The sequence below is a fragment of the Panthera tigris genome, chromosome B2, assembly GCF_018350195.1.
Source record: "Panthera tigris isolate Pti1 chromosome B2, P.tigris_Pti1_mat1.1, whole genome shotgun sequence".
Lineage (NCBI taxonomy): Eukaryota > Metazoa > Chordata > Mammalia > Carnivora > Felidae > Panthera > Panthera tigris.
The window spans coordinates 57,175,725-57,195,685 of record NC_056664.1 but is presented as its reverse complement, the minus strand read 5'-3'; the positions used below and the strand labels follow the sequence as shown (position 1 = coordinate 57,195,685).

The window sequence follows — 19,961 nt, the reverse complement described above, 5'->3', positions numbered from 1 at the left end:
AGAGCTATGAGTAAGTACTATTTGAATAAAAGGTATTCTGCGTACCCACATATCTACAATATATCTGTCTTCCTGGTCTTAAATAAATCAAATTACAGCCACTAAACATTTCTTTTCAATATACCATATAAAGAAATGGTTAAATACAAGACTTCCTTCACATTTATGAATCAGAGCCATCCATGTAAAAGGGGAACATGTTTGTAAAAGGAGAGAAAAAATATTTCTCCTTGACACTATGTATTGCCAGTTTTTCAAAAACCATTTCAATGATTTTACATACATGGTATATATAAACAAGTGGTATATGTAAACAATATATTCAAGTGGTATATACAATATATTTGGTATCAACAACCTATTACTTGGGCAAATATTTTAATTTTAAGGATAACAAGATTTTTAAAGAATTCCGATAACTGTTGTGATTATCAAGATCAGACATTCCTCCAATACTTAATGATTTTCCTCACTGGAGTTAAAAAAAAAAAGTTTACTGGGCAATCTAAAAACCATATGCAAATACTGCAATTATGTACATAAATACTTTGGAGTCCAAAGCATTCTAAAACAGACCAGAAATCTATTGGTGATCTCCCAACATGAAATGATCAGAATCCTAATTTTTTTGCCTCAAACAGAGCCCTAAAAGTAATCTTCAACATTTCTTTCCTATTTTTGTAATTTTTAAAGCTATTCTATGACTTCCGGATACAGATTAAATATATGCAAGCCATTCAACTATGTCAACAAAAAACTGGTCTTTAACAACTACAGCAAATCAACTTGGTTAAGCATAGTAGAGAACAAGACATAGCAGTTATTGGTTTGCTAGTTTTAGCACTGTCAAAACCAAAGTTACAAAATTACTACAATCTATAACTGTCATTGATGTGAGGAATAGTGACAGGGTCATTTCCCTGCTAAAGATCCAGTAAGACAATTAATAAAAGCATACAGACCCATGTACAAAACATCTGGATAAAAACTATATCCTTTTTATTTTATAACAAAAAGCTGAAGTGGTATGTGAATAGCTGAAACTTATAAAAATTATCCATATAAGGTTTTCACTAAATGGTTTATAATATAATTTCTTCTTCCCAACTGTCTCTGAAATCTAAAATTATGTCAAAACAAACTTTTCAAAAATTTAAATGATGTCCATCTTGCTATCATTAGAAAATATATAGGCCTTTTACTCAACCAAATATCCCAAAGGGCAAATGGAACTCTGAAGCAATCAAGATAAATGCCCTACCTGACCGCATAAAGAAATCTAAACGATCCTAGACAGAAGAGCTTTATTACTTAAAATTTCCTCCACAAATTCCCTTACTATCTTAAGAACATATATACTACATACACATTAATAAAAACAGTTCCACTTCAGAGCCAAGGTAAATAATTATAACACACAAATTTAAAATAAATTTAGAAAATAATTCTACTTAAGTTCTTAAATAAAAAAGTTAAAGTTTATAAGATAACAGAATCACAAACAAGTATTAATTATACCTCAAAAAACTGTTAAGTACTTCAGTAGAGATGTTCTCAGTCTTCTATTAAGAAAAGAAATGTTCACCAAACTGAAGAGACTTTTCACAATAGAAAGTTTTCAGATCAATAAAAATCAATTCTTTAAAAAAGGGGGACAGCAAGTAGGAATACTGGTATTATAAAAGGGCTGAAATTTTATAAATAAAGAAGTCTAACAAGATGATACATTTGCTAATTTCAGAACCAATTAACATCCTAAAGAGTAACCATATTTCCAGTAATAAGCACATAAGTATTCAATAAATGTTTTTCCTGAATTTAGACTGAGATGTGCGACTCTGTATACAACCAAGAACTGTCAAAAGCACTTGACAATAAAGATAATTAGGTACACTGTACTGACACAGGAACCAAAGTAAAAAACTTGAACAGTGCATACATAAAACAAAATTTTAAAAGGTTTAAAACATTTAAAATACAACAAAAACAATGTAAACCTACGCAATAACACAACACCAGGTATGTAATTCAGAGATATACCATTAGCAAACAACTCAAAAGACCTCAGTATTAAAGAGCTGTTAAAATGAAGATTCCTAGTAGGCAAAATGTTGAGGTCTTCAAGCAGAGTAATCTGAAAAATTTATGGATGAATAGCAGGCCAGCCTAATATAAATTTAAATATTGTTATATTAAAATATTAGGCAGAAAATATTAAAACGAAACAAAAATTACTCTGAAAAATCGTAGTGCAGAAGTCTAGACTCATTGAAAGGCAGATCAACACCACATAAACCTGTGAACTACTCTATGGAACAGTGATGGGAAGCCTAAATTCTCCAGTGAAGCTGATTTTCCTTTAGTTAATTTTAGCTTACAGAATAGCTAGCTAATTGCCCCAAAGTCTGCTGTAATATTTGCTTTGCTTTATAAAAGAAAACCTACACATTTTCCCACATATTAATGTATCTGAGATAATTTCATATTAAGAATTTGTTTAGCTTTACAGAAAGTTGCTATCCTTAATCTTCCAGTTACTTCAACTACAGAACCTAGATCAGTGCTATCCAATAGAAATATAATGCAAGCCACATATGTAATTTTAAATTTTCAAGTAGCCACTTTTAAAAAAAGGTAAAAAGAGATGAAATTAATTTTAACCATATATTTTATTTTACTCAAAGTATACAAAATATCATAAATGTAATCAACATTAAAAAACTCCAATGGGGCACCTGGGTAGCTCAGTTGGTTAAGCATCCAACTCTTGATTTCGGCTCAGATTATCATCTCACAGTTTGTGAGACTGAGCCTTGCATAGGGCTCTTTGTTGTCAGCACAGAGATTCCCGCTCTCCCTCTCCCTCTGCCCCTCCCCCGCTCTCTCTCTCTTCAAAAATAAACATTAAAAAAACAGAACAAAACAAAAAAACCCTCTGACAAAATATATTTGATATTCTTTTTTCATATTAAGTCTTTAAAATGTAATGTGCAGGAGGTACTTTGGTGGCTGAAGTCAGTTAAGCATCTGACTCTTGATCTCAGCTCAGATCTTAACTTCAGGGTCCTGAGTTCAAGTCCCACATTGGGCTCTGCATTGGGCATGGAGCCTACTTAAACAAACAAATCTAATGTGCACTTCACAGCACATCTCAGTTAGGACTGCACTCCTCTAAAGTGATTTAACAGTTTTATGTGGCTAGTAGTTACTATGCTGGACAGCACAGGTCTAGAGTTCTTTCTCTGGTTTTGAGATACATGTACAAAATACCAAAATATCTGAAATGAAAGTATACAATATATTAAATATGAAGGTCTGGGAGGGGTACTGAGAAAGGTCAATTCAGCACTTCCCCTTGACTCCAGCAGGCCTATAGTGACATAATGTTCCAATTTGCTAAGCAATCCCTATATACTAGAGAGAGTCCCAACTTATACTTTTTGTCATAATGTAATAAACAGCACCGCTGTAATTCTCAAAAAGTGTCCCCCTTTGGATAATAAATTATATGGTCACCCTATCCATATCCATAATATCCTCAAAGATAATTCCACACTCCTTGGAAGAAAATTTAAAGTCTAATTCTGATGTCTAGAACAGCAGCTCTAAATTGAAAGTAAAGAATCCTAAATTCACTACCCTCACCAAAAAAACAAAAAAACAAAAACAAAAAAACAAAAAAAAAGAAAAAGAAAAAAAAGAAAAAGAATAAAAAAGATGCTGCTGAAAATTCTTTTTATTTTAAATTGCAGACTAAAAAAAAAAAAAAAAAAGTAAGAATTACCTGTTGAACAAGGCATCTGGAAATTGGGATCATTGCTATCCAAAACAGGCAAACAGAACTGGTTACTTGCAGATCCTAGCATAGGATCCTTATCGCTGAGCATGTTCTTCAGCGAGTCCTCTAAGACATTTTGACTTGTACTAAAATCCTCACAGACTTCATTCTCCAGGTTGGATCCTAGAAATAGGGCATCATCTAAGTGTTCAGTAGGAATTAAATGATTAAATGTATCAACTATATCCATGAAGACTTCTGTGTGTCTTTCAGCCCTATAGAAAGACAAAAAAAATACCATAAGAAATAAAGCTATCAATTGATAATCACCTAAAACCAAATTATTTTAATAGTTTTGAGTCTAAGAACACACTTAGGTATTTCTGAATTGTTTTTTAAAAAAAACCCTCACTGTTGTTAGAATAAACATTTGGACATGTAGAACGAATCTTTACTAAATAATGTTTCTTCATTATACATGTAGAATATCATTTTACCAGAAATCCTATTAAATGTTTACTCAGTTTATTATTTTGAGGGAAAAACTATGTATATAATTCATTAATTTGATACAATTGAAAGAATGACATGGCTTAAACCATAAAAACCGTGTGTTTTTAACCATAATCTGTTCATAAATTAAGAATAAAACACTGCTTTCACAATAAGACCACATAAAAGAGCCAAAATCAAATCATATTTGTCCCATACCTATTAAGACGGTAAAATAGCCTTGTGTCATTTACAAAGCATTTAAATCATTTAAAGAAAGGTAATACAGAGAGAAAAAGGTCGTTTGTAGGGGTCGAGGGGGAAATGAAAAGACACTATTAATTAAACCCAACAAATCAAAACTCAAAAAAATACACACATACACAGGCAGAGACATGCACATACACACATTTTAGTGGGGGGACTCCTTTTAGGATAAAATGGGATAAATGACAAGAAAACAATATATCAGAGATTTAAATTTATTTTAGTGAGTTATGTGAGGTACATACAGATGTCAAGCTAGTCTCCTACTATATATACTACACACTGCTTAGAAAGGTCATCTCATGCCCTGAAGAGCCTCAATTAATCAAAAGTTGAATTATGAAAATAAGACTGGTTTCAGAAAAAACGGAACCAATGTATTTTGGAAGGTGGGAGAGGAAGGGCATCAGCAAAAACATCTAATAATATTCAGTTAGCTAGAAATTCAACTAACCCAGAACATCTTGGGTTCCAAAATTCCAAGATTTTTTAGATCGGCTCCAAATCTACCAAAATTTCCTCAAACTGTCCTTGATTCTTTCCCCTATAAAAATGAAGGAAGAGGAAGTTCAAAGATATTTGACAATTTACTGGGTATATATCATATGCTGCCAACCATTTCACCCATATTTAGCCCATTTATGCCCAATCATAATAATAGACTCTACATAGAAAATACGTTTAAATAACTGGGGCGCCTGGGTGACTCAATCAGTTGAGCCTCTGACTTCGGCTCAAGTCATGATCTCACAGTTTTCGAGTCCCGCATTGGGCTCACTTTTATCAGCATGAAGCCCGCTTTGGAACCTCTCGGTCTGCCCCTCCCCCCACTCGTTCTCATTCTCTCTCTAAAATAAATGAACACTTAACAAATAATTTTTTACAAGACAATTCATTTAAATAATGTAAATATTGGGGCACCTGGGTGGCTCAGTCGGTTGAGCATCTGACTTCAGCTCAGATCATGATCTCATAGCTCGTGAGTTCGAGCCCCACATCGGGCTCTGTGCTGCCAGCTCAGAGCCTGGAGCCTGCTTTGGATTCTGTGTCTGCCTCTCTCTCTCTGCCCTCCCCCACTCACTCTCTCTCTCTCTCTAAAATAAACATTAAAAATAATAATAATTAAAAAAATAATATTATAATAAAAATAATAAAAGTAAACAAATAAATAATGTAAATATCTCCCCACCCCAAACCATAAAACAGCCAAGATTCAAACCTAGGTTCCTAGGCTCCACAGCCTATAGCCATACCTCTTCCTCTTTCACACTAAGCTCCCAAACTAGAAATTGACTAGATTTGACTCATTAAAGGCTCTTCTTTAAAAATAATTTTCTAACAAACCGGTAGTTACCTGGGTCCTTGGATAACAGAAGGATACACTGCAAAGGGACAGGAAGATACTTTGGGGAATGATAAAAATTTCCTAAATCATGAATGTATACATCCACTGGAATTCATCAATCTGTTCATTTTAAGTAGAAAGTTTATTGTAACTCAATTTAAAATCCTAAAAAAAAATGAAAGAAAATTTCCTCATTCTCACAAAAGTTAATCCCCTTCTAAATGAAGGATTTCAGTATCTCTTATCAAATTTTGGAATTTTACGTATATTAAAATATTAATAGGGGCGCCTGGGTGGCTCAGTCAGTTAAGCATCCAGCTTTGGCTCAGATTATGATCTCAGATTATGATCTCGTGGCTCGTGAGTTCCAGCTCCACATGGGGCTCTGTGCTAACAGCTCAGAGCCTGGAGCCTGCTTTGGGGTCTGTGTCTCCCTTTCTCTCTACCCCTCCCCCACTCACACTCTCTCTTTCTCTCTCTCTCTCAAAAATAAAACATTTTTTAAAATTAATTAATTAATATTCATAAAACACTAAAATGTTAATGATTTGATTGACATGCTGGCTATTTTATATGCATTCTCTAACTGTAACATTAAAAGAAAATTACAGCTCATAATGCTGATGAAAACTCAGGAAAACTTTTAATTCTCTAATACTACCTGATCTCAGTACCTAAAAAAGGCTCAATTATATCACCAATACTTCCACTAATATGTTTTTAGGTTCCAAAAAATTTTAGTATAATAAATTTCTGGTATTTAATTTACAAAAATGTTATTAAATGCTTACAAATTACGTAGCTAAAACTACTGACAAATTAGTTTATCTACATATGATGGAATCCAAAGCCACAGGTCAAGACTACATCCTTTTCAAAGTTGCATCCCACTTAGTAATCTTTTTTTCTCAGATGAATCAAAAAGAAAAAAAGGTTAATTCCAGCTCTAAAAGCAAATAGTAAACTTTCCTTCTAAAAAAAGTATGCTGAATCTACTGAAAAATGCACTCATTCCCATAGCAACACAAGTCTGATAAATTCTACAAACTTCACCTGAAGTCCATCTTTCTGTTACTACTGGTTGTGTGATTTCAAGTGATGGAGACATTAAGAACATTCAAAATTATGATCATATAGCTCAAAATCACAAAGCTATATGGAAGACCAACCCATTCTAAATATTCATTCACATTATTTAATAACATTCACAATATTTAGTAAATAGTGATCTAAATAAGCAGTATGTTTTTTTCAATAGCACTATTAGTGAACCATCCCAAAACTCCTTTACAAAAAGTACTTTAAGAGCTTGTGACATATTTTTTTATCTCGAAGGTAGACAATAGTCTTTAAAGACAAATTTTAAAAAATATAAAAAGCAAAACATTGTGTAAATAAGATGGGTGAACCAAACTTTCCACTACAGCTTTTTGGCCAAACTGGTATGACTTGTAAAGTGTGTTTTATCTGAATTTAAATAAGCACATCAGGGAAAAGGCTTCCATAGTCAAATATTGAAAAGGACTAGCATAACAAAATTACATTTATTTAATAATACTTTTAACTCATTCAACACATGTTTACTAAGCAGTTACCATTGAAACATCTTAATGCCAACAAGACCAGGATTCTTCCAACACAGAATAGGCTATAAAATTAGGGACCCAAAGAAGACAATTTCTACAGGAGACATCACAAGACCAGTTTTCTTGTAAATCTATTATAAATTAGTAAGACTGACTTTTCATAAGCAGTACTAAGTGGTTCTTGGGGCAATTCCAAGGAAAAATTCCAAAAACGATAGTATACAGCCATCTCACAAGACTACCTTGAAAGTAATATTTAATGGAAGCATAAAGCAATTCATTTTAAAAGATCAGTTTCAGATATCAAGTTCTCAGTATCAAAAATAAAATGATAAAATTTTCCATGCTAAATTGGAAAACAAACGTTAAGTCAACTGCAGAAATATTAACTCAATTAACATGAACACACTTATCTACTAAATGCAATGTGGTAAACTGGGTTGGATCATGAAACAGAAAAAGGACAGTAAAAGAAAAACCAGTAAAATCAGAATAAAGTCTGCAAGTTAGTTAATAGCAATGTACCAATGTTAATCTCTAGTTCTAATAAAGGCACTAGCATTATGTCAGATGTAACAATCAGGAAACTGGATGAAGAAATACAGAAACTCTATACAATGTCTGCAATTTTTCTATAAGTCTGAAGTTATTATAAAAATAAGTCTTTTTAAAAACATGAACACTAATCTAAAATTACTCTAAAATTAGAGGAGGCACCTGGTTGGCTCAGTCAGAAGAACACACAACTCTTGATCTAGGCGCCGTGAATTTGATCCCCACATTGCGTGTACAAATTAAATAAATAAATAAGTAAACTTAAAAAAAAAAAAAAAGAATTTTGAAAAGTATATTTAAAAATAATAATAGGTGCGCCTAGGTGGCTCAGTAGGTTAAGCATCTGACTTTAGCTCAGGTCATGATCTCACAGTTCCTGAGTTCAAGCCCCGCATCAGGCTCTGGGCTGATGGCTCAGGTCCTGGAGCCTGCTTCGGATTCTGTGTCTCGCTCTCTCTCTGCTCCTCCCCAACTCGTGCTCTGTCTCTCTCTCTCTCTCTCTCTCTCTCTCTCTCTCAAAGATAAACATTAAAAGAAATAATAAAAATAAAAATAAAAATAAAATTAGAGGAGATACCTAGTAATGTAGATAGACAAAGAAGATCTTTAAAATCTTCAAAAAAATAAATAAAAATAAAACAACAAGTCCATCTACAGTGTATGTTAAATGGATAATGATATGTACATATTCAATTAAATCGATACTAATAATTTGGGTATATATTGAAACCAGGAATTAGTTCTTAGATCACAGTAATGTCTCATGTTTCCAGACCATAAAATATCTCCAGCTAAGTCAGAGAACTGGGTAATCTACTTAATTCAAAATTACTCATTTATTCACATATTTATTAAGCATCTACTTATAAAGTATTATTATAGGTACCAGTGAAACAAGTACCATTCAAATCCAAGGAACTCACAATATAAGAGTATAGACATATAAACAACATGTAAACATCACCACAAAATAGGACAGTGTCATAATAAGGACTGCAAACAGTTATTACAGAGGAAGGTGAAACTCATGAGGCCAAGAATATCTAAGCAAGTGATGTATGAGCTGGATCCTAAAGATCCAGAAGATACTCCAGGCAAAGGGAAGAACAGCATGTGCTAATCATGAATGACAGAGTCTGGTCCTAACAGACCATTTAGAAAGACTCAGAATACAATTAAAAAATAAGTATTACTACCAACATTCTGAATAAAATGAGTTTGAAGATATGTCCCGCTTTAAAATACTTTATCTGTAACTCTCAAAAAATTATACTGCAAACAAATTTAGTTTACACTGATAAAATCAGCATGTATTCTGTTTCATGGAATGGAAAGCAAAAAAGATTTAGAAAACACCAACAGCAAAAAAGAAAAAAAAGTTATATTTCTACAAAATCCCCTTTTAATTAAGAATACATTGAAACTATCTCAACTTTTCAGAAGCATCTTCAAAGTAAAACTATGTTTTATCATGTCATCTCCTTTAAAAAAAATAGATATAAACCTAACAATAAATCATTAAAGCTACCAAAGACCCTAACGGTTTATACTATGAAGAAGCTCTGTCTCATGCAGTCTGTATTCACATATATGTGTATGGGGGTGGCATGGGGGAGTTACAAATATATTCAGGAGATTGTAAAATCTATGACAAAAAATTAAACAGGGTAATAGTGATGGGGAGAGGAAGAGTGTTTCTATGTACAATGGTAAATGAACATGTAAGCCAAAACCTGAAAAGAGGGAGTGATCCATGCACAAATGAGGAAATGCAATCCAGGCAAAGACCTAAATGCAAAGGCCCTGGGAATGGAAGCTTGGTGCCTTATAGCCCCTAACCTATAGTCTAAATTAAGCTGTCAATTCATCAGGCTTGCTTACCGTGAACATATTTCTAATAGGCACTAGTAGTAGAAAAATAAAAGTACCACTACTAATAGTGACTAAAAACCTAAAACGATGTGCTCTAACTTCACACCAGGCAATGGTCTACATGCTTTACATCAGTAATTCTCAATCAGAGGTGAGTATGTCCCTCCAGAGGACATTTGGCCATATATGGAGACATTTCTGGTCATCACAAAAGGAGGGCAGGCTACTGGCATCCAGTAAATATACTACCATACACAAGGAAAGCCCCACAACAAAGAATTATCCAGCCAGAAAACTGCTAAGGTTAAGAAACTCTGCCCTACATTTATTAATTTAATCCTCACAACAATGCTATATTATAATTCAGTAAACAAAGAAAGAAGAAGAAACGAAGGGAGGGAAGAATTGGGATCAAAGAGATTAAATTACTTGCTATAGCAAGTGGTGGAGCTGAAATTTGAACCCAGAAAATTTCCTTCAAGAATCAATGCACTTACCACTACACTATATTATCTATTTATAAAGCAAAATGCATTGAGTATTTATTATGTGCCAGGCACAGTGTAAACTTAATGTATGCATGATGTCACTTAATCTTCACAACCATACAATTAGGCAGGTACCATTATTATTTCAAGTTATAAGAGTGGGGCTAAAGCTTAGCAAAGTTACACCCAGTATTACAGAATAAATAAGTGACACAGCTGGGACTCAATTCTGCTCTGACACAAAGGTCAGTTCTTAACCACCATAATATGAAAACATTAAAGATGAGTAACAGGTTATCTTTCCAGGATAGAGAAAAGGAAAATCACTAAATGGTTAAACAATGTAGTACAACACAATTCTAGAAAGTACAATTCTATAGAGCAATGCAACCTAATCAACTGCTCTAAACACACTTCAAATTCTACTCCAGTTGCATTGGTTAGAATCTATAAGAAAAAGCAAAGCTCGAAACTTTTCTAAATCAGGTAAAAGAACAGGTAAGATTCCAAGGTGTCTGCCATACTAAGACTAAAGCTGACCTAAGAATCCAGAAAAAGAACTATCAAGTACAAGCTGAATCTGGCAAAAGCAGAATTACACTAGCCAACTGCACTAACTCCAAAGTTTACAACCATATCCTACTGATATTAGCAGTTTGGACTGACCATACAACCAGTGGAAGTAGCTCATCATTAAAACTATGGAGTAGGTCCTAACAGTACAAGCTAACATGTACTTTTAGCATGCACTATGTTTCAGGCCCTATGCTAAGTGTATTGTATGCCTTATCTCATTAGTTCCTCCCAACAACCCTGCGAGGAAGGTGCAATTACTCTATTTTACAGACAAGCAAACTGAGGCCCAGACCATTATGTAATGTTCCCCAAACTGAAACCCAAGCAGCGTGATTACTGAATCCGCACATTTATACTATACTATATGCACTCTTCTTGTGTAACACATACTAATTTTTATGTTAATAATTAATAAAATCTTAAAAATACTAAAAAGAAAGTGGCCTACCCTTCTTCCAAAATAAGTTAGAAAATACACACTTAGCCACTCCCTACACATAAAAAACACAATGGCTATCCTCAGTGTGTATAAACATCATTTTGGAAGTTATCGACTACAAACTCTGCAATTTATTTTCACAGTCTACAATTTTAGAATGTTTTCACATGGCCAACTCGCACAAATTATGAATGAACCAAAAAAACATTAAGTTTAGCCTTTCTGTACAATCTACTATGCCATTCAAAACGTCATCTAATAAAGTTAGATCATGCTAAAACTAATTAAAACTTCTGGATAGTATTTTGAAATTTTTATTAAACTATTTCTCTTCATTCTTTCTCTTCACTGTACAACTGATCATAAAAATGAAAATTCCCTGACCATTAAAAAATGATCTAAAGGCACCTGGGTAGCTCAGTTGGTTAAACGTTTCAGCTTCAGCTCAGGTCATAATCTTGTAGTTCTTGAGTTCAAGCCCCGCATTAGGCTCTGTGCTGACAGCTCAGAGCCTGGAACCTGCTTCAGATTCTGTGTCTCCCTCTCTCTGCCCCTTCCCCATGCATGCTTGCACTCCCTCTCTCAAAAATAAACATTAAAAAAAAGTTGTTTTAATGATATAAATTAACACACAATGCATAGGAGTGAGTGTCCGGTCTACACATTTGGCAATTTCTCACACAATGCCTTTTGTAATTCTTGAAATATCATCTTTTTACTTTAATATAATGATTTAACATCTTGAGTCTTTGAATCTTGTTTCTCAACCTAGACAATGTTTCTTGAGCGTAAAAACAGCCCCTGGGTCTCACATATTTTGAATCAAACCAATACCCTCAATACCTTTTCCCAGTATTCAAAGAGCAGCAAATAAAAGGGAGTATCTTTCTCAAACATGCAACTATACTGTAAGTGTCTAACAATTTGCCAAGTCATATTTGTAGTTAAAAAATAAAATGTCTATCCTTCTGAAAACATACTCCAGGATTCTCGGAGGTGCTCCAAGAAAAAATAAGAGAAATAGAGCCCAAGATGTACTGCTCCACAAAAGAAAGAAATCCAACAGCCCTCATCAGAAAGATTTCCTGAAATGTGGATGAAAGAAAATAGAAATCTGCACTCCAAGAACCCTAATAGTTCCTGACACTGTGAAGTAGTTATGGGTAATCCACAAACCTGAGATACTGATCAATGAAGCTCATTATCTCATTAAAGAGGAGAAAAGACCTTATCTCCAGACAAAAATTATTAAGTAAAAAGGATTTCATGAGCTATGTGTCAAAAACAAAAAAAGTGCACATTTAAGAAAGCAAAATGTATTAAAAAGGCAACGCCATATTACCAAGGAAGATAACCATTATGTTTCAGTACTTAAAAAAAAAAAAAAAAATTGTATGCATAATTAACATTCACCAGTTTTTTCCAAGTATAATACATATTATGTGAAAATCTAAACTCAGGATAATTTTGCAGTAATCCAACTGTCACCTTGTTGCCTTCCAACTTTTAACAACAGAGTTTTATTAATAAGCTATTACATAAATCAAAGATTATCAACCTTTCTTAACTAATTCCAATCTGAATACAATTTAAATTTTAATACTATGGTTTTAAACGATTTGAACATAGAGACAACTTCCTTTCCACTTTTCTATCCTGAAATTTGCATTTAATTAATGCTAACTTTCACCTACATTTACACAGACTGCTTTTCTTAGATTTGACTTATTTGAACATGCAACAGATGAGTATACCAAAGGATCAACTAAAGTTATGTGAAGTCCATCCCAACAGCATAGAATGCATAACTAACTCAATGTGACAGACAAGGAAGTCCACTGCCCTGCCCGAAGGATGCAAAAGCAGTATATCACGTTTTCATGTTCTTCAATAAACGGACCTATAAAGCATGCAAGGAACAAGGGAAAACTGGTCCCATCAACTAACTCTTGTTATCCTTTTGACAAATTAACAGTACAGCTATCAAATAAAGCTTAAAATCTATGGTTGTAATTCTGCATACTTAAAAAGCAGCCCAGTTCAGTTGAGAAGTCTTTCTGTTACTAATTGAACTGTGTATGGCTCAATCAGACCAATAATAGCTCCTAAGTCCTCTCTGAAATTGTTACTATCATGGGGAAATGGAGTATGTATTTTAAAATAGTAATGGGTATAATGATGATGGAGAAAAAATTCATTATCGTAATATAGGGCAAATAAACAGAAAAACTGGACAGAAAAATAATAGTAATAAAAAGGTCGAGTGGTAGCAAAAACTACTATTCGAAATAATCTTTATACAACACCTCTTGAGCTCTGGAATGAGGATACAAATTCAAAAACAGAAGAATCCTGCAAAGACTTCTTGGTTCTTTTGACTCGTGTCTCTTTACCACAAACACATCTAAAAACATTTTCACAATCCCAAACACTTCATTCAAGAATCCAAAAATGGTAGGAAATGAATGAGTAAAGAAGGCGTAGTTTTGCAAGATCTCAAACAACCAGTTTTGTAAAAAGGAAAACAAAAATCGACCCCCAAATCGTAACTAAGTAGAACAATGTACTAAGTACTCCCTAAATAGTTTACTGTATCTTTTTTTTTTTTTTGGCTTAAAATAAGGTAGTATTTGGGAAAGGCTCAATAACCAATGTCTCATTTCAAATTAAGTATTTCTACATGTAATGAAGATTAGTAAAGGTAGGTATCAAACTGCTGTTACCACTTACATTAATGATTATCCATGATCATAATCTGCAAATGATTCCTGAATAGCACCAATAATCATGCATTCAAACTACCTCGAATCATAGTCTCTAGAAAATGGCATTTAAAAATCCAAAGATGGGAAAAGGTCATCGGACCCGGCAACACATTGCTGGGGGAAAGAAGGGGGAAACAGGGCTATGCGCGGTACTAACATTCTCTCTTTCTCCCTCCTCCCTGCCCCCCTCCCCGTGTCAGGTGATCAGTTATTTAGCACCATTAACACGCACGAATCGACAAGTGGTTCATTAAATTACTCATATTATTCCGAAAGCCACATTCTAGGCTTCCTTTTTCAAACTAAGCAAAAGGAGTCGACAGTTTGGGTCCCGAGCACAAAAGCGCGCGGTAGCAGGAGGATGGATAGAGCGCCAACTCCCCCCTCTCCAAAAGCTGGGACAGGGTTCGGCCTCGCGGCAGGGCCCAAAGCTCGATGCCGAGCTCGCTCCCTTGGAAGGAAGAGGTACGAAGGGCCAGGTCCGGGGGCCTGCGGGCCGGGCCTTCCTGGCAGCGCCCGCGGTGCCTCCGGGCCTGCGCGCCCGCGCGACGGCGGCAGTGGGGCACACTCACCGCGGAAGGCCCGGGAGCAGAAGCCGGGGAGAGGCCGCGGTCCAGACCCTCCGCCTGGCCACCTCGCCGCCGCGGCTCCCTCCCACCCCGCGATCCAAACGGTCCGGGGCGACAGAGGCACGGCCCGGGCAGGCCGGGGACGTTGCGCAAGAGGCCGGAGAGGTTTCCCGGCTGCGCGGGAGAAAGGCGCGGAGTGTCCGCCGCGGGAGGGGCGGGGAGGCCCGCGGAGGCGCTGTGCGTGTAGAAAGGGATGGGGGAGGGGAGAATTGCCCGTCTCCCTGGCCGCGGCCAGAGCCGCAACTCACCCAGCTCCGCCAGACGAGCGCTACCACTGGCAGCAAGAGGAAGATGGTGGCCGCTGCCGCCGCCGCCGCCGCCGAGGAGGAGGGGGCCCGGTGGGTGCCGAGGAGAGGGGGTACGCGCAGGACGTCGGCGTCGCTGCCACAGCCTCTTTTGCTCACAGGGCCGAGCGGCTGCTGCTGACGACACTAGCCTGGCTTCCGCGCCGCCCTTTTTATCCTCGTAGCAGCCGCCGCCGCCCAGGGCCCGAGGGTCGCTCGCCTCGTGGGGACCGTGCGGCGGCGCGAGACCCCGCAGCCATCGGCGTGCGGCGGCGGCGCGGGGGCAGGAGCCGGGCCGCGTCACGTGACCCCACTGTTTACCGTTCCGGGGGCCGCGGCCTGCACGCTGCGCCTGCGCAATGTGGGCTCTCCAGTGCCGCGCCTCCGCGGGGCCCGGGCTGTAGCACTCGGCTGCGCTTCCGCGCCGCTCCCAGTCTTGTCAGGGCGCGGCACGCCTGAGGGCCTTGAGCTATTACCTCGCTCGCGGGGTGAGGCACAGATAGATTTTTCTCGATTGTAATGAGCACTAAGGCTTCATAGTGCAATATTGATAGTCAAATCTGCCCCCCCCCCATACGTTTCATTAATTGGGTGTGCTTTCAAGAATGGTAGGCTACAGGGGAGTACATGAGCCCCTTGCCCAAGAATCCCGGCTGGCTATACACAACAGCCCCATCATTAACCACCTCCGTTCTCGGCTTTTCTGTAAATAGATGGTCTTTTTCAGGACTCAAGTTGCCTACAAGAATCATTCCTGGTCGAAGTCAACAGATTCCAAAATATGGCAAGAGGATCCTCTGAAGCGTTCCCTAGACCTTTCAGAGGAGCGTCAATTCTTTAACAAATTTTCTTCATCTCCTTCAACCAAAACATGTAGCATCTGATTAAATGCAGAAGGAGATATGAGAATCCAGCCACCTATTAAGCCAGACATTGAAGAAATGTGCAAAAATGTAAAGTGATGCCACTCTTCTCATTAAATTTTGTTGGGAAAAAATTCATAATAAATTATTTATGATAACATATAATGAATTTTGTTATTTTGTGTTTTATTATTCTTAGGTTTAATTCCTACGATAGTAAATAACTAACCCACATAAACAAAAGCTCTTAGAAGTCCCTCAGTAATTTTTAAGAATATATATAGGTTCTGAGACCAAAACCTTTGAACTCCACTGGTCTTGATTAATGTTTCCACAGCAGTCTGTGCTGACTTCTATCTCAGCCCTTAATAAACATTGTGAGGTAATGTTGTTAGTCATCACTCCAACCAAAACAAGCCCCTTTGAGGACAGGGATTGTGCCTTCTCTTGGCAAGGAACATTACAGTACCCACTAAAGAATGATAGCCAGCACTTGCTGTGCTCTTCAGAAACCTTTACTTGTTGATTTAAGCTTCATGCCAACCTAGGCCACATTGTAAGATTTGTGCAGAGTAGAATAATAGCTTACAGGCATGTGGTGACGAGCTGTTCTTTACTCTCTCCAGTCTTCCGGTATTTTGAGCACTCCCAATACCCAATGCTCTTCCACAAAGGAAGTTTAGATTGTTCCAATTCTACTGGAATCCTAGAATTCCATCCCCTGCCTTGACTCATTGATCCCTCAAAACTTGGTTTTGTAATCTCTTTTTTTATGTTGTTGTTTTGTTTTGTTTTGACAAAGGGAAATAGAAATGGGTAATCAAAATTTTTTTCTCACTTGGAATGTCTGGGATGAATTGCTAAAATAAACCTTAACTTTATTTTTACTCTTCTTCTGGACCTCAATGTGAAATTTGAAAAAGGCATTAGGAAAGAATAAGATTATAAACAAAATCCAATCCTAAGGGATTTAATATAGTAGAGCTCAAATAGAAAATCATTATTTGGAAAATTCCCTTGGAAGACCTGGGGAAAACTTATCTTCTTAAAGAAATTTTAGTAAATTTGTGAAAAAAACACAATGAAGGTTAAAAGAAACTATAGCAGGTGCGCCTGGGTGGCTCAGTCGGTTGAATGTCCAACTTTGGCTCAGGTCATGATATCGTGGTTTGCAAGTTCAAGCCCTGCATGGCGCTCTCTGCTGTTTTCGTGGAGCTGGCTTCAGATCCTCTGTCCCCCTCTTGCTCTCTGCTCCTCCCCCACTTGTATGCATACTTTCTCAAAAATAAATAAATATTAAAAAAAAAAAGAAAAAGTACAGGAATGGTAAGCTTGTCATATTTACAAAACAGATTTCTAATCCTAAAAAAGCCAACAAGCTTACCACAAAGCGTGAATTTTGACCATATTATTTTGAACCAGGCAAGAACCCAGTTCACATTTGTTCATTAATGATCTTTTCTTTTTGTTTCCAGATATAAACACAATCTGTCTTTTATCCAGTCTATAAAAAGATTACTAGAAGAAAGAACCATCATAATAATACTGAGAATGGCTCTCACAGCATGCAGGACATTGTTTTAGTTAAAAGACCTATTGGAAAATCAGATTGTATTGATAGCATTAAAAACTCCAAATTAACTCGGGAAAATTAAATTTGGTAGAAAACAAGACAAGACAACTAACAATGGCAAATACTGACCAATAGGATTGTAAATTGACCAAAACCAAAACAAAACAAAACAAAACATGTGGAAAAATGAAAAATTGACAAAATTTGGATGCTGCAAAACTTTACCCAAGAAAATTGAGCCTGGCAGAGAGTGGGGCCATGGAAGACAGCTCACAGTGCTGGTATGGAAGTTAAGTCTGATATGAACAATGCTTGTCATCATGGAAACATTGGTTCCTACAGTATCAGTTCACTGGAGTAAAGATGAAAAAAGTGGGATGTTAACTGCAGCAAATAGAAAATCAATAAAAATATCAAATATACTTAATGTCTTTTTTTCTGGAAAACACTTTTTATATACACAGACACACTTTCACGTTAGTTTGAATAGATATAAATGGTGTTATTCTTAAACATGACATCAAAGCAGTAGAATCAAAATATTCTGAATTCATTTTACTAAGATCATTGTGAAATTTAGAGGCTTAACCCAGAACACCTTGTTCCTTATGTCAGGCTTGCTCCCTTCCCACACAGTTTTTTTACCTACTTTCTCCAGAAACATAGCTCCCAACTAAGGGCATGTCCTGATCCAGGGTAAATAATTTGCACAACGTACCAGAGATCAGGGGGTGCCTAGAGGGGCTGGGTCAAACAGTAAAATAAAAGTTTTCCATGTACCTGGTCTGCACAGGGCATAAAAGCACCTATGCAGACTTTAGCAACTATAAGGTACAGGGAAGGAGCAATTCTGTCATTCAGTGCTTTGACACTGGTGGGCACAGAGGACATGTATTCATGCTTTACCTGGCCTGGAGTGGAGACCAGGCATTTCTGACAGTAGATGCCCTCAAGGACGAGAAAGTTCTAGCGAATCTGTGTGGTTCTGGAGCTACAAATCTTTCATTATCTGGTTGGACATATTGCATCAATGAAATAATCAAAATTCTTTTATTTTTTTAATGTTTATTTATTTTGAGAGAAAGCACGAGCAGGGGAGGGACAGAAAGAGAGGAGAGAGAGAGTCCCAAACAGTGTCCACACTGTCAGCGCAGAGCCCAACACAGGGCTTGAACTCACAAACCATGAGATCATGACCTAAGCAGAAATCAAGAGTCAGATGCTTAACAGACTGAGTCCCCCAGGAGCCCTTCAAAATTCTTTTAACAAAGAAAGTGTTTGTGATAGGGTCCCTCGGTGACAATGTCCCTTCCTTACTTGAAATTTTTCTGTGGTTCTCCAAAATAAAAAGAATAAAACCCAAACCTCTTAATATAGCCATTAAGACACTTTGGGATTAGTCCTTATCCAGCTCTTCAGCTTCTCTTCTCACGATTCCCTGATTTTTAAATTTATGACATAGCAACATCTAACTTCTGTTTCCTACACACATCCATACTTCCTCCTAACCTAAAGTCTTTGCTCATGCTGTTACCTCTGACAGGAATGTTCTCTTCTGAACTGACCCTAAACACCACTACAGACCCTCCCACTACTTTTAGATTGCTTCTGAATCTTTTTTTTTTTTTAAGTTTGTTTATTTATTTTCAGAGAGACAGAGACAGCATGAGTGAGGGAGGGGCAGAGAAAGGGAGAGAGAGAGAATCCCAGGTAGGCTCCTCATTTTCAGCACAGAGCCCGATACAGGGCTCAAACTCACAAAATCACAAGATCTTGACATGAGCTGCAACCGAGAGTCCAGCCCGAGGCTCAACCGACTCAGCCACCCAGGCGCCCCACTTCTGAATCCTTTTAAGATGCAGCTCAGTGATAGCTGTCTGAATCCATCAAACTAAATGGTGAAATATTAGAAGCATCCCCACTCAAGCTAGGGATGAGCAAGACTGAGACTATGACTACCATTATTCAATATTAGCTGATACAGAAAGGTCAGAGAAGAAATGAAAGATAGATATAAGAAAATCAAAGATACAATGATTATTATTTGCATACACTATAAATGCATATCAAACAGAATCAATTAAATGACTACTAGCATTAAGGAGTTACCTGAGTACTAGGCCAGTTGTTCAAAAATCAGTTAAAAGAAATTGATAGGTTTCCCATAAACAGCAATCTTGGTTACAATTTGTTGGGAAAACAAATTCCAACAAAAATATGTAGCTCTTAAACAGCCTAACAAGAAAAAATTGTGCATTTCTTCACTATAAGGAAAAAGAAAACCTTACTTAAAAGGAAACCTGACCTAGAATAACCAAAATTATCTTGAAAAAGAAGAATAAAGTTGGAGGACACACATTTCCCAGTTTTAAAACTTACCCACAAAGCAACAGTAATCAAGATAGTGTGCTAATGAGATAGGATAGAGTTATTAACCAATGGAATAAAG

The 19,961-nt window shown here is 36.7% G+C and overlaps 1 protein-coding gene across 7 annotated transcripts in view; it reads right to left on the bottom strand.

The window, feature by feature from the left end:
- The window catches only part of PHF3 (PHD finger protein 3), an 84,139-nt gene extending 68,789 nt beyond the window's left edge, over nt 1-15,350 (bottom strand). The window contains exons 1-3 of one of the 7 annotated variants that reach the window (XM_042986609.1): nt 5,892-6,178; nt 4,992-5,081; nt 3,785-4,053 (exon numbers count right to left, since the gene is read on the bottom strand). In XM_042986609.1, coding sequence (XP_042842543.1) covers nt 3,785-4,028 — 244 coding nt within the window. In that variant the 5' untranslated portion in view covers nt 4,029-4,053; nt 4,992-5,081; nt 5,892-6,178. Of the gene's footprint in view, nt 1-3,784; nt 4,054-4,991; nt 5,082-5,891; nt 6,179-15,040 lie in introns of those variants that run through there. The other 6 variants (XM_042986612.1, XM_042986610.1, XM_042986614.1 and 3 more) reach the window with 6 other exon arrangements.
- Between the last annotated feature and the right edge of the window lie 4,611 nt (nt 15,351-19,961).